The sequence below is a fragment of the Hyla sarda genome, chromosome 2, assembly GCF_029499605.1.
Source record: "Hyla sarda isolate aHylSar1 chromosome 2, aHylSar1.hap1, whole genome shotgun sequence".
Taxonomy (NCBI): Eukaryota; Metazoa; Chordata; class Amphibia; order Anura; family Hylidae; genus Hyla; species Hyla sarda.
Genome location: NC_079190.1, coordinates 26108989 through 26135095, shown reverse-complemented (window position 1 = coordinate 26135095; position 26107 = coordinate 26108989). Strand labels below are relative to the sequence as shown.

Sequence of the window (26107 nt, the reverse complement as noted above, 5' to 3'; positions counted from 1 at the left end):
AAAGACTAAGTGAACTTCTCTCCTTTTTATCTGCATTCAGATGTGATTTTTTTATATTGCCCACATCTGTTACTTGCCCCAGGCTAGTTTGAAGGAGCATCACATGCTTGAAACAATCTTATTTTTCCACTATTTTGAAAGGGTGCCAATCATTTTGCCCAGCCCATTTTTGGAGTTTGGTGACATTATGTCCAATTTGCTTTTTTTCCTCCTTTTTTTGGTTTAGTTCCAATACACACAAAGGGAATAAACATGTGTATAGCAAAACATGTGTTACTGCAATCCTTTTCTGTGAGTAATACTTCATTTTCTTGAAAAATGTCAGGGGTGCCAACATTTACGGCCATGACTGTACATAAAATGGAAATAGCTGAGTGGAATTTGTCGATAGGCACCACAGATTGTAAAACTATAACAGGTTGCCATCAGTTTGATGCAGGACTGAAGGTAGACCTACTGCAAAGGGGTTGATTACAAAAACATAGTTGCTTTCTTCTAGGAATAGCGCCACTCTTGTCCTCAGGTTGTGTATGGTATTGCAGCTCAGTTCCCTTGTAGTGAATTAAGCCGTTCTGCACACAGCCTAAGGAAAGATGTGCAACAGAGCGGCCATGTTTTTGTAAAGCTGGATCATTTCTGATATGCTGCAAAAATTTACATAAAACGGCAATAGTTGAGTGGGGTTTGTCAGTTGGCGCAGGAGATTGTAAAACCATAACAGTATATGATTGGTTGGATATAGGACTGTAGTTAAAACTACTCCAATATTTTTGTGGTAGGTTTATCTGCAGTCCTATATCCATAGGAAGATGAACACAAAACAGCAGTAGTAGAGAGGAGTTTGTCATGTAACACAACAGATTGTGAAGCCGTGATATGTTAGCAGAATTTATTTACATAAGAATGCAAAGTCCTCATGTTAAAACGTTGAATTTTTTCCATAAAATTTTTTTTTACCCTCTTTCGTTCATCTGCAGTCCTATGTAAGCCACAATACCCTGATATTGTGTGCCATGATAGATTCATCTCTACTGCACTGACTCAATTGTCCATTGCAAATAAAACAGATGGAGCAGAGCTGGATTTATTGTTGTCCTCCTACTGTAGCGATACTAATTGATGTGATGAATCTGCAGTCCTATGTAAAGCCATAGAGGTATAGCATGATGGGGAGTGCTATGACATATTCATCTTTGTTGTGCTGACAGTACCATTACACATATCCATGTGCTATATATATATATATATATATATATATATATATATATATATAAATAATTTTTTTTTTACATTTTTTGTTCTTATTTGAATTATATTTTGACTCACTTCAGCGAACACCTGAACTGAAACAATTTTTTTAAATTATTATTTATTTTTTAATGATGATTATTTTTTATTATTATTTTATTATTTTTATATTTTTTTTATTTCATTTTATTATTATACATTTTTTATTTCATTTTATTATTATCATTATTATTATTATTTAATTTCAAGTGTTTTATTAAGTTTTTTCCATAATACAAACATGAAAAGGAAAAGAAGACCCAATGCTAGGGGTCGAAAAACCCACGCAGGGGTAAAACAGTAAATAAAATACAAAATCATAGCAAACAGTCAGCAAATACAACAGTTCCAGCATATGGCTGAAATAGGGACTAAACAAAATAAAGAAACAATAGAAAAACCCAGAAAAGCAGTCAAATTATTATTATTATTATTATTATTATTATTATTATTATTATTCTCATTATCATCATCATCATCATCATCATCATCATCATTATTATTATTATTATCATTATTAATATTATTAATATTATTTTGTATACATTGCAGGTTATTATTATTATTATTATTTTGTATACATTGCAGGTTATTATTATCATTATTATTATTATTATAATTATTAATATTATTATTATTATTTTGTATACATTACAGGTTATTATTATTATCATCATTATTATTATTATTATTATTATTTTGTATACATTGCAGGTTATTATTATTATTATTATCATTATTATTATTATTATTATTATTAGTAGTAGTAGTAGTATTATCATTATTATTATTATTATTATCATTATTATTATTTTGTATACATTGCAGGTTGTTATTATTATTATTATTATCATTATTATTATTATACATTTTTTTTTTGTATACATTGCAGGTTATTATTATTATTATCATTATTATTATCATTATTATTATTATTTTGTATACATTGCAGGTTACACCCTATAAATATCATATACATATTCGAGATAGTGTAGTGACAGTGTATGGATGTTGCTGAGCTGAGTTTGTCATTCAGCGCAATGTACTGTTATATGATAACACAATAAATGTGATTTTACATAGGACTGCTGGTAATCCTACTACACGACATTAAAGGGGTTTTTCACCATAGACAAATATCCTCTATGCACAAGATAGGCATTACGTATCTGATTGCGGGGGGTTTCAACCGGCGGGACCCCTCCTGCCATATCCAGTGTGGGCATTCCCATTGGGACTCTGAATGGAGATGCATGGCGCAGTCTCGACACTACTGTATCATTGTCTATGGGAATGCTAATGTTTCACAGTGCTCTCTGCTGCCATCTCTGTCCCTGTCAGGAACTGTCCAGAGTAGGAACAAATTATCATAGCAAACCTCTCCTGCTCTGGACAGTTCCTGACATGGGCAGAGGTGTCAGCAGAGAGCACTGTGGTCAGACAGGAAAGGACTACACAACTTCCTCTGGAGCATACAGCAGCTGATAAGTACTGGAAGGATTAAGATTTTTATATAGAAGTAATTTACAAATCTGTATAACTTTCTGGCACCAGTTGGTGTGAAAACATTTTATTTTCCCACCGGAGTACCCCTTTAACTCAGTGAGGCAAAATTCAAATAATAAATGATCTATTTACCTCTAAACGTTTGGCCTTTACCCGCCCCTGACTGACCTGTAATAGTCAATGGTGATTCCTTGGGAAACAAGACAATAGAGCAGTGTTTCCCAACTAGGGTTCCTCCAGCTGTTGCAAAAATACAACTACCAGCATGCCCGGACAGCCGAAGGCTGCCCGGGCATGCTGGAAGTTGTAGTTTTGCAACAGCTGGAGGCACCCTAGTTGGGCAACACTGATGTATAGTATAGGGGTAAAATCCTGCACATAACACATATACATTGCACTGTGGACCTGACACCTTAATAGATATCAGAGAGGAGGAGAACACTGGAAGGTTTTATTATATAGTGAACACTGTAAAGGCAGCAGCAACAAGCTGGGAGTATACAGTATAGTGCGCTGTATACAATGTACTGCTGTGCACAGACACGTCTCCGCAGTCCTTGACTTTGAAGATGCAGAGGAGTAACAGGGAAGAGAAGACGTTTGATCTGAGATCATATCCTTCTATATCATCCATAGAACATCACGTCCTGATACTGTATGTGCAGGAAGAGGACAGAGTCTGTATGGAATATCTCTAAAGAGAAAGAATGGAAGGGGGGGCTCAACCTTACAATAAATACGATATAGTAAACCGGGGTGCTACCTACAGTGACTAAGCACATCATATAGCAAGACAGAGGAGCAACTGAGTATAAAGGTGCAGGACAGGACCACCGGACCCCTATCTATATATCTAATTAATATCTATCTATCTATTTATTTATATATCTCATATCTATCTCATATCTATCTCATATCTATCCGTCTATCTAATTCATATCTATTTATCTATTTATATGTCTCATATCTCTCTCATTTCTATCTATCTATCTCATATATATCTATCTATTGATGTATCTCATATCTATCTTTCTATCTTTCTCATATCTATCTATCTGTCTCAAATCTATCTATGTCATATCTATCTATCTCATATCTATCTATATATCTAATATCTATCTATCTATCTATCTATCTATCTATCTATTTAAAACAAAAAAGCATTAGTTGGCCAGCACATACTGATACCAAACTACTGCATGGGCCCAGCATACAGGTGCACGCTGCTAGGCTAAATATACATAAACAGGAGAATACAGCAGCACACTGCTAGCACAAAGATACAGATAAAACATGAAATGCTATATTGCTACAATGCAAAAAATGAAAAAATTGAGGTTCTTTGCTCACCATTTGGCCAAATAGTTTGGACCATCCCAACGCGATAAGATGACTTCATTGGGACGGACCCTACACTGTGAATGTGGGATGGTCCAAACTATTTGGCCAAATGGTGAGCAAAGTACCTCAATTTTAAATTTTTTGCATTGTAGCAATATAGCATTACATGTTTCATCTGTATCTTTGTGCTAGCAGTGTGCTGCTGTATTCTCCTGTTTATGTATATTCAGCCTAGCAGCGTGCACCTGTATGCTGGGCCCATGCAGTAGTTTGCTATCAGTATGTGCTGGCCAACTTATCCTTGTTTGTGTTATACATATGGGGGGGGGGGGGAGTGCCAACATCTGTTTATCTATCTCATATCTATCTATCTATCGCACATCTATCTGTCTCATATCTATCTCATATCTATCTATCTATCTATCTATCTCATATCTATCTATCTATCGCACATCTATCTGTCTCATATCTATCTCATATCTATCTATCTATATATATATATCTATCTATATATCTATCTATCTGCCCCAGCAGCAGGACCCCCACGATCAGACCTCTTATCCCCTATCTTTTGGATAGGGGATAACATGTCTAGCAGCGGAGTACCCCTTTAAGACTGGGCGAGCGGATCTGCTCTACAGGATGTGGAGATGCCCAAAAGTGACATGAAATTGGGACAAAGTTATCGGATTCATTATTTCAATTTACCAGGTAATGTTGTGTCGTTGGCTAATGATCCAGTAAGGCATGCTGGGAGATTTTAGCTCTGGTGACTGCAGAATTGTTAATTCAGCTTCAGACTTGCAAACTGTCTGTAAATACAGGATCAGTCAGTATGAGATAAGTTGTGCGCGTACACAAAGGGACATGAAATCCATAACCCAATCTGATAGTATCTGCCCCTAAACTGCAGAAAGAAACAACTATTCTGTAGAGGAGACGCAGATAAGTGGTCTCCAACCTTTACATCTGTGTTGCAGACAATAAACCAGCAAGGAATGTTGGGAAATTTGAGTTTTGTAACCTGCAGAATGTATAACTATAAGGGTACATTCACACTTGGTGCATTTTCTGTTGAAATTCTTGGCAGGAAATGGTATGGAAACTGGCACGCCAAGTAGAGAAGCCTTTATCCACCCAAGCAGCGTTTCAGCTCCACTGAGCCTTGGTTTTCTGCTACAAGGGACCTTTGGATCAAGTCCTTTGAGGCATGTACCATTTAGCTTCATACTCCAGCGCTGCCATCTTCTATTGATTATATGTTACACGTGAGAGAGGGGGGGGGGCATGGGGTGCAGTCTGTAAGAGAGATAGGGACATGGAGCATAGTCTTTGGAAGAGAGCGGCCTGTGAGAAATGGCAGGATGGAGAACTATGTGTGTAAAAAGGGAAGTCTGTGAGAGAGATGGGAATATGGAGAGCAGTCTGTGTGAGAGAGATGGGGATATGGAGAGCAGTCTGTGTGAGGGAGATGGGGGTATGGAGAGCAGTCTGTGTGAGAGAGATGGGGGTATGGGGAGCAGTCTGTGTGAGAGAGATGGGGATATGGAGAGCAGTCTGTGTGAGGGAGATGGGGGTATGGAGAGCAGTCTGTGTGAGGGAGATGGGGGTATGGAGAGCAGTCTGTGTGAGACAGATGGGGTATGGAGAGCAGTCTGTGTGAGATAGATGGGGGTATGGAGAGCAGTCAGTGTGAGGGAGATGGGGTATGGAGAGCAGTCTGTGTGAGAGAGATGGGGGTATGGAGAGCAGTCTGCGTGAGGGAGATGGGGGTATGAAGAGCAGTCTGTGTGAGTTAGATGGGGTATCGAGAGTAGTCTGTAGGAGATAGACGGGGTTATGGAGAGTAGTCTGTGTGAGAGAGATGGGGTATGGAGAGCAGTCTGTGTGAGATAGATGGGGTATGTAGAGCAGTCTGTGTGAGTTAGATGGGGTATCAAGAGTAGTCTTTGTGAGTTAGATGGGGTATCAAGAGTAGTCTGCGTGAGATAGATGGGGTTATGGAGAGCAGTCTGTGTGAGAGAGATGGGGTATGGAGAGCAGTCTGTGAGATGGGGGTATGGAGGGCACTCTGTGAGATGGGGGTATGGAGAGCAGTCTGTGAGATGGGGGTATGGAGAGCAGTCTGTGTGAGAGAGATGGGGCATAGAGAGCAGTCTGTGTGAGACAGATGGGGTATGGAGAGCAGTCTGTGTGAGATGGGGGTATGGAGAGCAGTCTGTGTGAGGGAGATGGGGTATGGAGAGCAGTCTGTGTGAGATAGATGGGGGTATGGAGAGCTGTCTGTGTGAGAGAGATGGGGTATGGAGAGAAGGCTGTGTGAGGGAGATGGGGTATGGAGAGCAGTCTGTGTGAGAGAGATGGGGGTATGGAGAGCAGTCTGTGTGAGTGAGATTGGGTATGGAGAGCAGTCTGTGTGAGGGAGATGGGGTATGGAGAGTAGTCTGTGTGAGAGAGATGGGGGTATGGAGAGCAGTCTGTGTGAGAGAGATGGGGTATTGAGAGCAGTCTGTGTGAGGGAGATGGGGTATGGAGAGCAGTCTGTGTGAGAGAGATGAGGGTATGGGGAGCAGTCTGTGTGAGAGAGATGGGGTATGGAGAACAGTCTGTGTGAGAGAGATGGGGTATGAAGAGCAGTCTGTGTGAGAGAGATGGGGTATGGAGAGCAGTCTGTGTGAGAGAGATTGGGTATGGAGAGCAGTCTGTGTGAGAGAGATAAGGTATGGAGAGCAGTCTGTGTGAGGGAGATGGGGTATGGAGAGCAGTCTGTGTGAGGGAGATTGGTATGGAGAGCAGTCTGTGTGAGGGAGATGGGGTATGGAGAGCAGTCTGTGTGAGAGAGATGGGGTATGGAGAGCAGTCTGTGTGAGGGAGATTGGTATGGAGAGCAGTCTGTGTGAGGGAGATGGGGTATGGAGAGCAGTCTGTGTGAGAGAGATGGGGTATGGAGAGCAGTCTGTGTGAGGGAGATGGGGTATGGAGAGCAGTCTGTGTGAGAGAGATGGGGTATGGAGAGCAGTCTGTGTGAGGGAGATGGGGTATGGAGAGCAATCTGTGTGAGAGAGATGGGGTATGGAGAGCAGTCTGTGTGAGGGAGATGGGGTATGGAGAGCAGTCTGTGTGAGGGAGATGGGGTATGGAGAGCAATCTGTGTGAGAGAGATGGGGTGTGGAGAGCAGTCTGTGTGAGGGAGATGGGGTGTGGAGAGCAGTCTGTGTGAGGGAGATGGGGTGTGGAGAGCAGTCTGTGTGAGAGAGATGGGGTATGGAGAGCAGTCTGTGTGAGGGAGATGGGGTATGGAGAGCAGTCTGTGTGAGGGAGATGGGGTGTGGAGAGCAGTCTGTGTGAGAGAGATGGGGTGTGGAGAGCAGTCTGTGTGAGGGAGATGGGGTGTGGAGAGCAGTCTGTGTGAGGGAGATGGGGTGTGGAGAGCAGTCTGTGTGAGGGAGATGGGGGTATGGAGAGCAGTCTGTGTGAGGGAGATGGGGTGTGGAGAGCAGTCTGTGTGAGGGAGATGGGGTGTGGAGAGCAGTCTGTGTGAGGGAGATGGGGTGTGGAGAGCAGTCTGTGTGAGGGAGATGGGGTGTGGAGAGCAGTCTGTGTGAGGGAGATGGGGTGTGGAGAGCAGTCTGTGTGAGGGAGATGGGGGTGTGGAGAGCAGTCTGTGTGAGGGAGATCGGTGTATGGAGAGCAGTCTGTGTGAGGGAGATGGGGTGTGGAGAGCAGTCTGTGTGAGGGAGATGGGGTGTGGAGAGCAGTCTGTGTGAGGGAGATGGGTGTATGGAGAGCAGTCTGTGTGAGGGAGATGGGGTGTGGAGAGCAGTCTGTGTGAGGGAGATGGGGTGTGGAGAGCAGTCTGTGTGAGGGAGATGGGGTATGGAAAGCAATCTGTGTTAGCTAGATGGGGGTATGGACATACTCCAGCGCTGCCGTCTTAGGGGGTAGTCTGTCTGAGCGATGTGTGGACATGGAGAGCAGTCTGGGTGAGTGAGGGGCCAGTCTGTCTGTAAGATATAGGCACATGAAGAGTAGTCTTTGTAACAGAGGGGCATGGGGAGCAGCCCCTGTAAGACATGGGGACACAGAGAGCAGTCTTTGTAGTTGAGGTGATGGGGAGCTTTTGTGAGAGATAGGGCATGCAGGGCAGTCTTTCTAACAGAAGAGTATGGGGAGCAGCCTATGTGAGAGACTGGGACATGAAAACATTTTGTGTCACAGAGGGCATGTAGATGAGCCTACGTGATAGAATTAGGCATGCAGAGCAGTCTGTGTAACAGAGGGGGCATGCAGAGCAGCCTACGTGATAGAATTAGGCATGCAGAGCAGTCTGTGTAACAGAGGGGGCATAGGAAGTATCCTATGTCAGCGACAAGGCATACAGAGCAGACTTTTTATTAGAGGGGCGTGTGAGTGGTATGTGAGAGATGGGGACATGCAAAGAAGTCTGTGTGACAGAGGGGGTATGGAAAGAAGCCTATAAGATAGAATGTGACATGCAGAGCAGTCTGTGTAACAGAAGGGCATAGGGAAGCAGCCTATGAGAGAGATGGGGGGCATGGAGAGCAATCTTTGTAGCGGAGGGGATGGGGAGCATCCTGTGTGAGAAATGGGGCATGCAGAGCATTTGTGTAAGGGTGGTTTCACACCAAGTTTTTGCAGATCCGGGACCGCATACGGCAGGGAGAGGGGCAACCGCACACTGCCACATGCGGTCCCGTATCTCATATAGTTCTCTGAGCGACCGGAGTCAAACGCTGCCTGAGGTCGGCTCCGGTTTGCAAACGTGTGCGGTTTCTAACCGGACCTAAAACCGTAGTCTACTGCGGTTTTAGGTCCGGTTAGAAACCGTATACGTTTGCAAATCGGAGCCGACCTCAGGCAGCGTTTGACTCCGGTGGCTCAGAGAACTATATAAGATACGGGACCGCATGTGGCAGTGTGCGGTTGCCCCTCTCCCTGCCGTATGCGGTCCCGGATCTGCAAAAACTTGGTGTGAAACCACCCTAACAGAGGGGGTATGGAAAGCAGCCTATGAGATACAAGGGGGGCATGCACAGCAGTCTGTGTAACATGGGTATGGGGAGCAGCCAATGTGAGAGATGGGGGCATGGAAAGGAGTTTTTGTAGTGGAGGGGATTAATGGTAGATAATGTGAGAGATGGGGGCATGCAGACCACTCTTTGACACAGACATGGTGGGGAGGCTTGCGGAGCAGCCTGTGTGAGAAACTGGGACATGAGAGCAACAGAGGGGGCATAGGAGGAGTCTTTCTGAGATAGGGGCAATTTTTGCAACACTAGGATTGAATGGATGGAGATTTGAATGAAGATTTTTGTCAACAGATCCTGTCCATCTCTGCAAGAAAAATTCCTGTAGCATCCGAACAAGTATTTGCTACATGCTACACTTGCCTATAATATGCTGAGGATTTTATGTGTAAAAATATATATATGAAAAATCTGTAGCATTTGTGAACCTAGCCTTATACTGGTTGTATTTACGGATAGGATCTATGTACTAATAGAGATTTCAAAACATATAGGTTCTGTACAGAATGATCTTCAATTCTTTATCTTGGTATCAAGAAGGGGGGAGGGGATGTACAAACGCTCAGTAAAACCACTCAATGACCTTTACATTTTTCCAATGAATAAAAGCGCCATACACTGGATTCTAAATATGATTATTTCATGTTTAATCAGACATGACCTTCTCCCGAGTTGCATAGAGCTGACTCTTTGAGTTCCATATCTTAAAGGTTTCTTGTAATCTCCCCCTATAGATTGGATTATAGCTTTGTATGATGAAGGAGCTTTTCATAACATGCTCATTTCTCTTTTGCTAATTTTTTTAGGTAATGGTTGGATGTTGGTTGGTCTTCACGGAGGGTCTACGGTGATCATTGGTCAAGCATCGAATGGTGGGATATAATGCATGGAGGAATCCCAAACCAATAGTAGAAGACAAAGAGCATTGAATTTTCTTGCTTTCATAATGTTGTCATCCCAAGCCTAAATTGTGACCTACAATGTTCCCTTACATCTGGTTGGTTCTTCTGCTCTTAAAGGAAGATGGCGTTGGAAATGTTGGGCTTATGGTATTGGCACAAACCAATGAAAGAAGGGTGGTGGCCTATATGCCGGGGGACATTGTTATTGGGGCCCTGTTTTCCGTCCACCATCAGCCATCCGTCGAGAAGGTTCATGAAAGGAAATGCGGAGAGGTACGGGAACAATATGGCATACAACGAGTGGAAGCCATGCTGCACACCCTCGATAGGATCAACGCAGACCCCAATCTGTTGCCAAACATAACCCTTGGATGTGAGATCCGTGATTCCTGCTGGCACTCTGCGGTGGCTTTAGAACAGAGTATTGAGTTTATAAGAGACTCTCTTATTTCGTCTGAAGAAGAAGAAGGTTTAGTCCGTTGCGTCGATGGTTCCTCATCATCAGTCCACTTGAAGAAGCCCATAGTTGGAGTTATCGGGCCCGGCTCAAGCTCTGTGGCTATTCAAGTTCAGAATTTACTGCAGCTTTTTAATATACCTCAAATTGCTTATTCGGCAACAAGCATGGACCTCAGTGACAAAACCCTGTACAAGTATTTCATGAGAGTAGTACCTTCTGATGCCCAACAAGCAAGAGCCATGGTGGATATTGTCAAAAGGTACAACTGGACTTATGTTTCTGCAGTGCACACCGAAGGTAAGAGAAGTGGCATGGAACTATCCATAGTATTATAAACATAAAAACAGCTGATGGAGAGTTAACAGTTGCATGTGGGCCCCGGTGTCTGAAAGGCCCAATGGCTCCTTTGCCACACAAGAATACACCACTATTATAGACGGCAAATGGTTGGTGAAGAGCTTTGATATAGATTTTGAATTGGGTTATTGTGTCTTAGAAGCTTCATATTACATCTCTGCATAGACCTTCATGAAAGGCTATCCATATTTGAAAAGATCATAGACTTCTTGAATACCCTATGTTTACAGTTTAGGCTGTTTATGGTATTTATGGTCAAAATAAGTACAGAAAGATACATTTTACCTACATACTTTTTTTTTTTTTTTTTTAAGTATTTACTATATATTTTATGTGTTTCATTTTATTGAACATTGGCTACAATTGGTTACTAACAAACATCACCCTTGAACTAGTTCGGAAGTGTATTCTTGAAGACGAACGGCCAGCATCTAGACCTCTATTTTTCCTTTTACCTCTACTGTATCACGGGGAAAATAAAGTATTACAGTATTCATTCAGTTTAAAGGGGGAATTTACCAAAACTGTCTATATTTGTGACAGGCTAAGTTTGTGCATCGATTTATCATTTTGGCACATGTTCATTATTAAATTTGGTTCATGACTGACGTGCGCCAAAAACTGGATGTGTCCAAAAGGTTGTTTTTTTAAACCAATTCTATGGCTTTGCTTAAAAGTATTATTATTATATTATCATCAATAACATTATTATCGATTTATTATTATTATTATTATGATTTTTTTTTTTAAATAGTGCATTTGGTTTTAGGGCACTGTACATATAGGGATTAAAATACATAACACAAATCCAAGAACAATGAATATGATACAGAGTAAATGACAGAATGATAAAGAGAGGGTCCTGTCTACTCTTGTCTACAAGGGCTTACAATCTGCAAGGTGATGGGAGGGAGACAGTAGGTGAGGGGAACAGCTGGTCGTTTGTGAGATGTTAGGGAAGTAGCTGTTCCCAGTGCAGTAACGTCATGGTTATTGTAGGTCATTGGCTATTTTGAAGAGATTGGCCTTCAGGTTGCTTTTGAAGGTCTTTAAGGGTTGGGGTTGGGGTAGTGCGTACCAGTGTATTGTGGAGTCATGGGAGAAGTCTTGAAGATGGTCGTGTAAGGTACTGACTACTGGAGGGCTTAGGCGGAGGTATTAAGAGGATCAGAGCTTACGTGAGGGATGATATTAAGAGACCAGGCTAAAGATGTATGGAGGGGGCAGGTTCTGGATGGCCTTGTTGGTCTTGGTTAAAGGATTAAACTGAATTTGTTGGGCAATTAGTTGCCAGTGATAGAATTGGCAGAGGGGAGAGGCAGAGGAGGAGTGAGAGGACAGATAGATTAGTCAGACAGCAGAGTTGAGAATGGATTAGAGGGCAATGTTTACTGTTTTAAGGAATGTTACAGAGGGGGATGTTGCAGTAGCCCAAATGGGAGATGATGAGGGTGTGTACCAATAGTTTAGTTGAGTCAGAGTGGAGGAATGAGCAGATTCGAGAAATGTTTTTTAATTGGAAGCAGCAGAAGGGGGTAAGGGTCTGGATGTGTGGTTTGGAAGGCAGTGCAAATTCAAAGGTGACCCCAAGGCAGCGGACTTTTGGGACTGGGGAAAGAGTAGAACCATTGACTTTGACTGATAGATCTGGTGAGGGGAGCGAGGTGGGGGAAAGATAATGAATTCAGTTTTTTCCATAACAAGTTTTAGAAAGTGGGAGTAGAAGAACGAAGATGTAGCTGACAGATACTCTGGGATCCTATATAGAAGGGTGGTGACATCCAGACCAGAAAGGTAGATTTTGTTGTTGTCAGCATAGAGGTGGTACGTGAAGCCATGAGGTTCTATAATCTGTCCCAGGCCAAAGGTCAAGAAGCACCGGGTAGTGGCATGAAGCTTTTGTCACTCTAGTTAGATTGGTGCAGTCAGAAAGGTGAGAACGGAACCCAGATTGAAGGTGGTCAAAGAGTGAAATGTTCTACTTTTATGTGCCAGCTTTGTAAATGTGGCTTAAAGTGGTACTATGGAGGAAGAAAGGGGTTAAAATCAACTGTTACATATAGATTTTCAAATTACTTCTGTTTATCAGCTGTTGTATGTCCTGGAGGTAGTAATGTAAACTTTCCAGTCTGACCACAGTGCTCTCTGCTGATAGGTTTCCTATTGGGATTTGCTCCTGCTCTGGACAGTTCCTGACATGGACAGAGGTGGCAGCAGAGAGCACTGTGGTCAGACTGGAAAGAACTACACAATTTCCTCTGGTGCATACAGCTTAAGATTTTTATATAGAAGTATTTGCACATCTGTAAAACTTTCTGGCACCAGTCGTTATTAGTTATTATATTTTCCCTCTGGAGTACCCCTTTAACCCACATTTACATGTTTTGGTGTAAAAAACTAAAAAGAAAGAAAGAAAACCACCACTACCACCACCTCGATTAACTCTGAATTCCCCATCATCGTGTTGATTTTCTTATCCCTTTTTGTTATAATTATTAATTTTTACAGAGTCACAAAGAGTAAGAACAATGATATTTTCTCAAGTTCAAACTAATTTTCTTTATAACCACATGAAGAAACCTTAAAATAGAATGAATATTTGTGTCTGCTATTGTCTAACATTTCTTTTGATATATCGCATGACCTAGTTAGCAGAAATGTGTCTGGTTCCTGAGACACGTTGGCGGGACACAATTAGGGTTTTTCAATAGTTTATTGTTTTGTTTTTAAAATAATTAATTTATTATGTGTTTTTTTTGTGTGTGTTTTATCTTGAAAAGATTAATTTACTTTTATGTAGCATTATTTCTTTATAACAGGGGTTGTCTTATAAGTCACTTTACTGAGCAGACACAGCCCTGATGAGCCCGATTATCACAATCATGGCTATGCTGGGTCTAGTTATCATCTCACAAATATCCCGGTAATCCTGTGATCAACAAGACTAGTAAGGTTGATGGCACCATATATAGTTGTAGGCCCGCAATATAGTTATAGGGCCCTATACTGCCCCCAATATATAGTTGTATACCCCTATACTGCCCAATATATAGTTGTATGCCCCTATACTGCCCAATATATAGTTGTATACCCCTATACTGCCCAATATATTGTTGTATACCCCTATACTGCCCAATATATAGTTGTATACCCCTAAACTGCCCAATATATAGTTGTAGGCCCCTATTCTGTTCCCATATGTAGTTGTAAACCCCTATAATGATAATGCCCTAATATATACATGTAGATCCCTATACTGCCCCATATATAGTTGTAGGCCCCTAAACTGCACCCATATATTGTTGTAGACCCCCTATATTGTTGTAGAACCCTATACTGACACTATATATAGCAGTATACCATTGTACTGCCCAATATATAGTTGTAGGCCCTATATTATCCCAATATATAGTTGTAGGCCCCCATATTATTCTGATATATAGTTGTAGGACCTTTTACTTTTCCCATTTGTAGCTCTAAACCCATATACTGCCCTCATATATAGTTGTAGGCCCCTATACTGCCTCCTTATACTGTATAGTTGTTGGCCCCTATACTGCCCTCATATATAGTTGTTGGCCCCTATACTGCCCTCATATATAGTTGTAGGCCCCCTATGTAGTTGTAGGCCCCTATACTTCCCCATATATAGTTGTAGGCCCATATACTTCCCCCATATATAATTATAGTCCCCCATATAAAGTTGTAGGCCCATATACTTCCCATATATAATTGTAGGGTCCTATACTGCCCTCATATATAGTTGTATGCCCCTATACTGCCCCCATATTATAGTTGTAGGCCCCTATACTACCCCCATATATAGTTGTAGGCCCCTATACTGCCCTCATATATAGTTGTATGCCCCTATACTGCCCCCATATATAGTTGTATGCCCCTATACTGCCCCCATATATAGTTGTAGGCCCCAATACTGCCCTCATATATAGTTGTATGCCCCTATACTGCCCCCATATATAGTTGTATGCCCCTATACTGCCCCCATATATAGTTGTAAGCCCCAATACTGCCCCCATATCATAGTTGTGGGCCCCTATACTGCTCGTGCTCTCCTGATGTCCCCTGACATACTCTGGCAGCCACTGATCAGTGACTTTATGTGGCCGTAGCCTTTGCCTCTCTGGGCATTCGTGAAGTTGTAGTTGTGCCATAGCTGGAGGCACATTGGTTGGGAAAAACTGTTTAAAATGGTAAAGACATAAATAAAGATCATATTACTATATACCTTTTAATGTATGAAGATGGAGCACAGACTTTATCTCCTTTCTGTACTCACTGTCGCCCCCTGCTGAGTAACACACTTACTATGAGTGGGGGGAGGAATTGCTATCAGATCAAAATTAAAGTTAAATTCGTCCACCATTTAGCCTGTCAAGTGGAATATCTTTACCCACTCTATAGTAGTAATACCGCCCCCTATGGATCAGAGCTATTAGAAAAACTTTTCGAATGAAATCGTTCTTTAATTAATTGCAGCAGGAGTCCAGGATAATGTATTGTCCATTATCATTCATTATTAGATATAACAATGGCTTTGATAATTTCCACTCGGCTTAACCTACAGTGTTTCGTTCCCGGGGTGAGCTTCATTGGGAGTTTCTATGGAAATACAGATAATATTGTAGTGAGGAAACGTTGTACAGTGGGGGCAGTTTTTGTTTCCATGACAACAGAATCCTCGGTGTTACTAATTATGGTCGTGAGCAAATCGTAAAAAACTAACTTTACCTGTACAATATGTATGCAGAAGACGGCAATAAAGAGACATTTATAGTATAATATTATATCTATAAGGATAGAACGCCAATACTGCAAATTATAAGGATACAATAATCCTCATATCACAACCTTATATCCCATCCTCATGTACTGTCCTTATATCTTGTTTTCATATCTCGTCCTGATATCCCATCCACATATCCAGTCCTCATATCCCGTCCTTATATCCTGTCCTCATATCCCATCGTTATATCCTGTCCTTCTATCCCAGCTTCATATACCGTCCTCATATCCAGTCCTCATATCCTGTCCTCATATCCCATCCTTATATACCGTCCACATATCCTGTCCTCATATCCCATCGTTATATCCTGTCCTTCTATCCCAGCTTCATATCCTGTCCTCATATCCAGTCCTCATATCCCATCTTCATATCCTGTCCTCATATCCCATCCTCATATCCTGTCCTCATATCCCATCCTTATATACCGTCCACATATCCTGTCCTCATATCCTGTCCTCATATCCCATCCTTATGTACCATCCTAATAACACGTCCTCATATCCTGTCCTCATATCCTGGCTTCATATACTGCCCTCATACCCTGACCTCATATCCTGTCACTGACATGTATAACGAGAGCAACTAGAAAAAAAGGGGATTTTATTTTTTATTTTTTAACTATTTTCAACTATATCTGGGTTTTTTTTAGGACAAAAGTTCGGGAAATAAACCAAAGTAGTCCCAAGTGAATATGTTTTATGACAGTGAATGGGTGCTGCACGGTATACATCACAATACCGTTTGAAGGAAAACAGGTTACGTGTCTACCTTTTGATCAAAATGTGCAAGCCCACTCGCCACGTCAAGGCCACCACATAAGAGTGGGTACCTAAACTAACACTGGCATAGCGGTGGCCATTGTTGCTGTGGTGCTTTGTCTGTGGGGGGGTGTGGCCAAGAGCCAGAGGCTGGGTCATACAGCAGTGGGGCTGCCTGGCCACTGGTTCGCTCCCCCTGTGGGCTTGGTGTTGCAGCGGTGGTGGTTGCCGCCCGCTACACCAGTGTTAGTTAAGGGACCCTCTCTTATCAGGTGGCCTTGACGTGGCGAGTGGGCTTGTACATTTTGATCAAAAGATTCACTAACAACCGGTTAGTTTTCGTAATTATGCTGAGAAGCAAAGTTGTGGACAAGTCGTGGACGTGCGGCCATGTTCTTTTTCTCTATATGGTTACATCAATGAGAGTTTCGCTGCAGTGACCAAGCAACACCACTATACAATGAATGGCGCCATTTGTGTTCATCACTGTTCATGGCGCATGAGCAGGACAGCTGATCCACACCTGCTTATCAGACATTGATGGCCTATGCCAGTGTTTTCCACCAGTGTGAATCAAGCTGTTGCAAAACTAAAACTCCCAGCATGCCCAGACAGCCTTTGGCTGGCACTGAAAAAGTGGAGCCAATACCTTGCCAACACTCTCTCCCAAAAACTACCTAGCCATTGATAGACATACGCCCCTGAGGAACAGCCAGTTAGGAGGAGGAGCCAAGGAGTGGGTGAATAATTGTGATCGGGTGCACAGTGATGAGTACGTGATCAATGATTAGTGGGGGCTCTACACTATATCTCATTACATTAGATCACTTACATTAGATCACTTACTCATCCTTGGTCGCACATATTTCAGAGTTTGACACAGAAAAATTAAACAATTAAATTAAATTCAGGGCAACTGGTGACGCCATCTAGTTCAGTCTACTTGAATGTAGGAAACAAGGGGGTGAATACATTTCTTAATAAACAGTATGGAGTGACATTTTGTCAGTGAAAAGGTTAATCGCAGATATTACACACGTGGCGATGTGAAAAAATCTTTGGTGCAGATGTCTTTTTAATTAAATTTATGATTATACAGATTAACCATAAAGCCTGTAGAGTCCCCAAAACAGAACAGTGATATTTTTGTGGTTGTCCAGTACAGGAGTTGCATCCCGTACCCTTGCTGCCCTGTCAGGCAGCCTCCCTGCAGTGTCCCCCTGCCCCCCACCCCCCTTGCATATTCATTTGTATGTGTGTAACCCAGTGAGGTGTCAGTGACCATGTGACCGAAGGTGACCTATGGGACTCCTCCTAGTCTCCCCCATATAAGCCCTGGGTGGATCTAGCTCGCTCTCTTTCTCTTATGCTCTTATATGCTGAGTTGCAGTGAGGTCAAGTCCTAGGTGGTGTCTGGAGTCCAGAGGAGGCCTAAAGTCAGTCAAGTGCCACAGATTCTCAAGTCCATTGCCCCACAGGTCAAGTCAAAGCCTGGTAAGCTACAGAAGGGGTGAAGTCAGTCATTGTCTGTCATAGTCAAGTCAGTCCTGTCTCAAGTCAGCGTGGCCTGCATCCAATTTGTCCAAGTCCACTATAAGTCCCAGCAAGCCCTAAGGTCTCTGAAGTCACTGGTCACCTCCGTGGGCCTAGCAAAGCTGTATAGACTGTTACACCTGTCTGACTCAGTAAAGCTGCCGTTCTTCCGTAACTTGGCGTCAGAGTCATTATTTGCCCCCGGGCCTAGCCCAGGATCCAGCAGTATTCCTTTGGGGGGTGTAGAGGATAAACCCTGCCCTGGCGTCACAAACACAAGGGGTAAATGCCATCTGCCCCTAGGGTAATTCCATCTGCCCTCATCACACCCTCACCACATTTTTTTCCCAGAATATTATGCCTACACGTGTGCACCATCTCCAACCAACACAAGAACCGTATCCCTCCCTATCATAATATATATAGATATATAGATATATAGATATATAATAAATGGTTGTTAGGGCTGAAAAAAATTAAGGTGAAATCTTGAAATCTGCAAAAAATTTGACGGGTAACAAATTCCTTAAATTCATTGCAGATTCTGCCTTAAATCAGACTTATATTAATTATAATGGGGATGCCAACTAGAGTCCTGTGCGGGGCTGTTTTCCTAATCCTGCTCCCACTGGATTTCTGACCATTTCCGCTCAATCCCGCAAGGTGTGTGTTCTGCTCCCGCCTGCTCACACAACATGGGTGTCTGATCCCGCCTGCTCCCATAAACATTTTGTTACAGCTATTATAGATAGTACCCCTTGTGCAATTGTATCCCCCCACACCCATTATTTAATTTATTCCCCTGCCTTGTGCTTTTTTATTACCCCCTTGTCATATTTCAGAGGTTTGCAGAACTGCACAGGATTTTGTAGGACCCGCTCTATATTCTGTAATCACCTGTTCCCACCTGCTCAAGACTAAAAACTGCCCGCTCAAGGCCAAACAACCCCGCCCCCGGCAACACTTGTTTTCATCAATGTGAACATACCCTTAAAGGGATACTCCGCTGCTCAGCGTTTGGAACAAACTGTTCCGAACGCTGGAGCCGGCGCCGGGAGCTCGTGACATCATAGCCCCGCCCCCTCATGACATCACACCCTGCCCCCTCAATGCAAGCCTATGGGAGGGGGCGTGACGGGTGTCACGCTCCCTCTCATGGACTTACATTGAGGGGGTCAGGCGTGACGTCATGAGGGGGCGGGGCTATGATGTCACAAGCTACCGGTGCCGGCTCCAGCGTTCGGAACAGTTTGTTCCAAACACTGAGCAGTGGAGTACCCCTTTAAATGATTCAATCCCTTGTTATATCCACTTAGAGAGTAGGGAAATAAAAAAAACTCTTCTCCTACCTTCCTCACTCCTGCACCGCAGCCAGAATCACAGAACTCGGTTCTCAGTAGTGATGTCCCGAACATAAAATTTTAGGTTCGCGAACTTACGCAAAAGTTGGCGAACCGGCGAACCGCCATTGACTTCAATGGGCAGGCAAATTTTAAAAGCTACAGGGACTCTTTCTGGCCACTATAGTGATTTAAAAGTTGTTTCAAGGGGACTAATACCTGGACTGTGGCATGCTGGAGTGAGATCCATGGCAAAACTCCCATGGAAAATTACATAGTTGATGCAGAGTCTGGTTTTAATCCATAAAGGGCATAAATCACCTATTATTCCTAAATGGTTTGAAATAACATGCTTCAGCCCCCTTTAGGCATCACATAGTTAGATTCCCCCCTTTAGAAAGCACATCGTTAGAGCTCCCTTTTAGGCAGCACATAGATTCCTCCATGTTAGGCAGCACATAGTGGGATTTGAACCCAAGGCCCCAGCGCTGTAAGGCAGCAGTGCTAACCTCTGGGCCACCATGCTACCCTTAGCATACATCTAATATCCACGGATGTCAGCAGAGAGTACCAGAAAAATTAGGCATGTACACATGGATGAAAAATTGGGTATTGTCGCAGCCGCAGCTGTAGCAGCGGCCAAAAAAATTTCTCTTTGTTTCGCCAGGCAGAAAGTGCCCTAAAACATTGCGGCTTGAACCCTAGTTGGTGGCGGATAAGTCACGCAAGTCATCCGTCATTCAGAGTTCAAATACAGCAGCGTGTGGACCATTTTTAGCCCAAGGCAGCTCATCTGATCAGGCCTTGTTCAGTCAAATGTATCGCCCAGTGTCAGTCTACGGGATCCATCCCTCATTCATCTTAAGAAAGGTGAGGTAATCCAGACTTTTTTGACCAAGGCGACTCCTCTTCTCAGTGACAATACCTCCTGCTGCACTGAAGGTCCTTTCTGACAGGACACTTGAAGCGGGACAGGCCAGAAGTTCGAGCGCAAATTGGGATAGCTCAGGCCACAGGTCAAGTCGGCACACCCAGTAGTCAAGGGGTTCATCGCTCCTCAGAGTGTCGATATCTGCGGTTAAGGCCAGATAGTCTGCTACCTGTCAGTCAAGTCGTTCTCTGATGGTGGACCCCGAAGGGCTGTGGCGATGAGTAGGACTTAAAAAGCTCTGCATGTCCTCCATCAACAGCATGTCTGTACAGCTTCCTGTCCTTGCCGTTGTGTTCGTGGGAGGAGGAGGAGGATTACTTTCACCTCTTCCCCTGTTAGATCCCTGTTGTGCTGTGACATGACCCTTATACGCTGTGTACAGCATACTTCTTCATTCATTTTGGACCTGCTGAATCCTTTCTGTCTTGCTGTAATGCGATAACATGTCAGGCACTTTATGTTTATACCGAGGGTCTAGTAGCATGGACACCCAGTACAGGTCGTTCTCCTTCATCCTTTTTATACGAGGGTTCCTCAACAGGCACGACAGCATGAAAGACCCCATTTGCACAAGGATGGATGCCGAGCTACTCATGTCCCGTTCCTCGTCCTCAGTGATGTCAGGGAAGGTATAATCTTCTTCCCCCCAGCCACGTGCAACACCACAGGAACCAGATAGGTGACAAGGAGCACCCTGGGATGCCTGCTGTGGTTGGTCTTCCTCCTCCTCTTCAAAGCCACATTCCTCCTCTGACTCCTCTTCCTCACAATCCTCTTCCAGCGTTGCCGCAGGTCCAGCAAGCGATGCTGATAAGGCTGTTTCTGGTGGTGATGGTGTCCACAACTCTTCCTCTTCATGCTCATCTACTGCCTGATCCAGCACTCTTCGCAGGGCACGCTCCAGGAAGAAAACAAACGGTATGATGTCGCTGATGGTGCCTTCGGTGCGACTGACCAGGTTTGTCACCTCCTCAAAAGGACGCATGTGCCTACAGGCATTGCGCATGAGCCTCCAGTAACGTGGCAAAAAAATTCCCAGCTCCGCAGATGATGTCCTAGCACCCCGGTCATACAAATATTCGTTGACTGCTTTTTCTTGTTGGAGTAGGCGGTCGAACATTAGGAGTGTTGAATTCCAACGTGTCGGGCTGTCGCAAATCAAGCACCTCACTGGCATGTTGTTTCGCCGCTGGATATCTGACAAGTGCGCCATGGCCGTGTAGGAACACCTGAAATGGCCACACACCTGCCTGGACTGCTTCAGGACATCCTGTAAGCCTGGGTACTTGAGCACAAAGCGTTGTACAATCAGATTACACACATGTGCTATGCACGGCACATGTGTCAACTTGCCCAACCTCAATGCCGCCAACAAATTTGTTCCGTTGTCACAAACCACCTTGCCGATCTCCAGTTGGTGCGGAGTCAGCCACTGGTCCAACTGTGCGTTCAGGGCCTACAGGAGCGATGGTGCGGTGTGACTCTCCGCTTTGAGGCAAGTCAACCCTGGGGGGTGCCGGTTCATGTGGAGCAAGACGCAGCAGTGGAAGAGGACTCAGCCGAGGATGTTATGGAAGAGGACGGAGTAGGAGGAGTAGAGGAGGTGGCAGCAGGCCTGCCTGCAAGTCGTGGCAGTGTCACCAACTCCTCTGCAGAGCCACGCATTCCATGCTTGGCAGCCGTCACCAGGTTTACCCAATGCACAGTGTAGGTGATATACCTGCCCTGACCATGCTTTGCAGACCAGGTATCAGTGGTCAGATGGACCCTTACCCCTACACTGTGTGCCAGACATGCCATAATTTCCTTTTGCACAATGGAGTAAAGGTTGGGAATTGCCTTTTGTGCAAAAAGTTTTCGGGCGGGTACCTTCCACTGCGGTGTCCCAATGGCTACAAATTTTTTAAAGGCCTCAGACTCCACCAGCTTGTATGGTAAAAGCTGGCGGGCTAGCAGTTCCGACAAGCCAGCTGTCAGACGCCGGGCTAGGGGGTGACTTTGAGACATTGGCTTCTTGTGCTCAAACATCTCCTTGACAGACACCTGACTGTGGGCAGATGAGCAGGAACTGCTCAAGGCGAGAGACGGAGAGGCTGATGGTTGAGAGGGGGCAAGGAGGGCAGCAGTGGTTGATCTAGCTGAAGATGCTGGACCAGGAGGAGGATGGCGGCTTTGACTTTGTGTGCTGCTTGTACTGACGTGTTGATCCCATAGGTTTTTGTGATGTGACATCATGTGCCTTCGCAAAGCAGTTGTGCCTAGGTGGGTGTTGGACTTCCCACAACTCAGTTTCTTCTGGCACAGGTTGCAAATGGCCTCGCTGTTGTCAGAGGCAGACACACAAAAAAAATGCCACACTGCTGAGCTCTGCGATGACGGCATTCTGGTGGTGGCAACAGCATGCGTTGATTGGCGTCCCGTCCGGCAGACCCCGGGTGCCGATGCATGGTGTCTGACTGTGCCACTAGCTCCTTGCGACGACCTCCCCCTGCTTCCAACTCGTCTCCTCCTCCTCTCTGTCTCCCCATCTGAACTTTCCCCCACTTCTTCTCTTCTAGTGGGCACCCACGTGGCATCCACGGACACATCGTCTTCATCAACACCTTCACCGCTACCTGACACCTCAAGAAAGGAAGCAGCAGCGGGTACAACCTCATCATCACACGGTACGTCCATGTGTTTAATGCTGCCTGACTGAGACATATCCCTGTTAACTACATCCTCTGGCAATAATGGTTGCGCATCACTCATGTCTTCAAACTGATGTGTAAATAACTCCTCTGACGGATCAAGTAAAGCTGCTGTGGTGCTAGTGTTGGTGGTGGCGGCAGGCGGGCGAGTGGTGGACTGAGAGGTGCCCGAAGCTAAGCTAGAGGAGGAGAAGGACGGTGCATCAAGGTTCCGAGTGGAAGCTGTAGTAGATTGGGTGTCTTGTGATAGCCAGTCAACTAAGTCCTCAGAACTTTGGGGGTTCAGGGTACGTGGCCTAAGAACACTGGCCATTCTAGGGCCAAAGGGAATCCCAGCACCACGACGGCCCCTGCGGGGTGGTCTTCCTCTGCCTGTCATGTTTTTTGGTTAAATTTGCACAAGTGTCACACCAAATGTGATTTGCACTAGGGTGACCCAATTTTCCCTGCAGGCAAAAAAAACTGGCAACTGTGATGTGAACTGACAGTGACAACTGGTTTTATTTAACAGCCAAAAACGTTTTTTTTTTTTTTTTTAATTTGCACAACTGTCATACCTAATGTGATTTGCACTAGGGTGACACAATTTGCCCTGCAGGCAAAAAAAAATGGCAACTGTGACGTGAACTGACAGTGACAACTGATTTTATTTAACAGCCAAAAAAGGTATTTTTTAAAAAATTTGCACGACTGTCACACCAAATGTGATTTGCACTAGTGTGACAATGAGCAACAAAGCTTGCCAGCGGAGTTCCCCTTTTAAGCAGTGGTCCCCAACCTGGGTGCCTCCAGCTGTTGCAAAACACACAGACTGATATATTTCAGCCCTTTGAATACTGTAGTAGTTAGTTGCTTTAAAGAAAAAAAGCTTGCCATCGGAGTTCCCCTTTTATGCAGTGGTCCCCAACCAGGGTGCCTCCAGCTGTTGCAAAACACACGGACTGATATATTTCAGCCCTTTGAATACTGTAGTAGTTAGTTGTTTGAAGGAACTTAAGTTTTATACTGGAGTACCCCTTTTAACCAGCGGTTCCCTCCAAACCAGGGTGCCTCCAGCTGTAGCAAGACACACGGACTGACATCTTTCAGCCCTTTGAATACTGTAGTAGTTAGTTGTTTGAAGGAACTTAAGTTTGATTCTGGAGTACCCCTTTTAACCAGCGGTTCCCTCCCAACCAGGGTGCCTCCAGCTGTTGCAAGACACACGAACAGATATATTTCAGCCCTAAAAAGGGCTTTTTTGGGTGCTGTCCTTAAAGCAGATGTTACACTAGTGCTTTAGGAGTAACCTGGACCCTGAATACACCACCTAGCAGCAACCTAGCTATTGCTTTCCCTATACAGCAGGAGCAGCTTCTCTGATCCTCCACTTCCTAAGCCTGCAGCATGCTGAATGAGGGTAAAATGGCGTCCGTGCAAGAGGTAGGAGGGTCTGTAAGGGAGGGACTGCTGCTAATTGGCTGTAATGTGTCTGCTGACTCTGACTCACAGGGTCAAAGTTTACTGCAATGTTAAAGTATAGGGGGCGGATCGAACTTCACATATGTTCGCCCGGCGATGCGAACGCGAATATGCTAAGTTCACCGGGAACTGTTCGCCAGCAAAAAATTCGCGATATCTCTAGTTCTCAGTGTCCGGCACTTCTGGGTTTGGAAACAAGATGTCACACAGCCAGTCATCCAATCAGCCATTGCTGCAACCACTTATTGGAAGACGGGTGATGTCCCGCCACCAAAACCCAAAGGGCCGGATGCTGAGAACCGTGTTCCTTGATTCTTTACATGGGATTGAAGAATATCCCTTTGTTTCCTTTTTTTTGAAGAGTAAAAATGTGGTGTCCCAGTACAAGACTCCAAATTTTTACTTTTGCCTGTTGATTTATAATGTTTTGTACTGTATCTTTAATAAATGTGAAAGATATCTGTCAATGATGCAGACTAAATTGTGTGACCCTGATGACCTCTGTACACAGCATAAGCTGTAAAGCAAGGTTGGTGTGTAATGTATTTTTTGTAAATTTTTTTACATCAATATAAATTCTCTATGAATTCTCGAGTGAATTCTCCCATTATTTAGACATTTTGGGAAGAATGAGGTGTTTTTACATCATGCTGCATTGTGCTGAACAATGCAACAGACAGAGGATCAGACAGTGAATGAATACAACAGGTGCTGCAACCTCACTGATAATGAAACAGTCTGCTGTGAAATTGGATGTTCTGCAAATACTCTGGGCAGGGAACTGGCAGGAATGCTGTGGAAGGAGAGAAAGCAGGGTGGGAGGGCTGTGATGAAGAGCTAAAAGAAAGAAATACATTCTGGTAATTGTAGTACTGAGAAAATGCTCAACCTGGAAGTACAACCAGGAAGTTCAAGACTACTAAGACCCCCAAAACACAAGACCCTTATATTTCTTTGGGTTCTTCCACCTAGTAACAGCTCCAGAATGTAATTTAGGGAGGTGATCCACTATGTTGGATGCTGCAGTCGTCTTCTCCTTGCCTTTGTTTTGTTTCTTTTGTGCTCTGGAAACAAATCTATTATGTTTAGTAACCCGTCTGCACAGCTCATCTATATCTATCATACGTACATTCTGTGCCCCAGTAAGACTCATCTAGGGAACAAGTGCGGGGGACAGTGGCAGGACATTCGTCTTCCAGCGCCATTTATACATTATGGGGTCATTAAAGTTCTCTGCTTAGGATGAAGACTTGTCCTGAAGCTTTCTGTTGGTGCTTCTATCTCCTACAAGTTAGAGCCTCATTCACACAGACAAATCGTGGAGGAATTATTTTCTTTGATCTCTGCAAAATAAAATGGGGCGAGCCTCACTGATAGCCTTAACCATGTGTCACCATGCAGCAGTGGTCTCCAAAACATGGACCTCCAGATGTTACAAAACTACAACTTCCAGTATGCCCGGACAGCGGTTGGCTATCATCTCATATCTGTCTATCTATCTTTCTCATATCTATCTCATACCTATCTAATATCTATCTATCTATCTCATATCTATCTATCTATCTAGCAAAAAGATTCTAGAGCAGCACTACCAATATGAGTAGATGCAGGTGCACGCAATCCGAGAAAGCCGGGTCACTGCTACAATTGGAGATATATACTGTACAAAGAAGATTGCAGCACTCGAGG

General features: G+C 44.0%; 1 protein-coding gene across 5 annotated transcripts in view; it reads left to right on the top strand.

Moving 5' to 3' along the window:
• The window catches only part of GRM5 (glutamate metabotropic receptor 5), a 349284-nt gene that overhangs the window by 14966 nt on the left and 308211 nt on the right, over positions 1-26107 (top strand). For all 5 annotated transcript variants that reach the window (XM_056561402.1, XM_056561403.1, XM_056561401.1 and 2 more), the window contains exon 2: positions 9989-10841. In XM_056561402.1, coding sequence (XP_056417377.1) covers positions 10163-10841 — 679 coding nt within the window. In that variant the 5' untranslated portion in view covers positions 9989-10162. The remainder of the gene's footprint in view (positions 1-9988; positions 10842-26107) is intronic.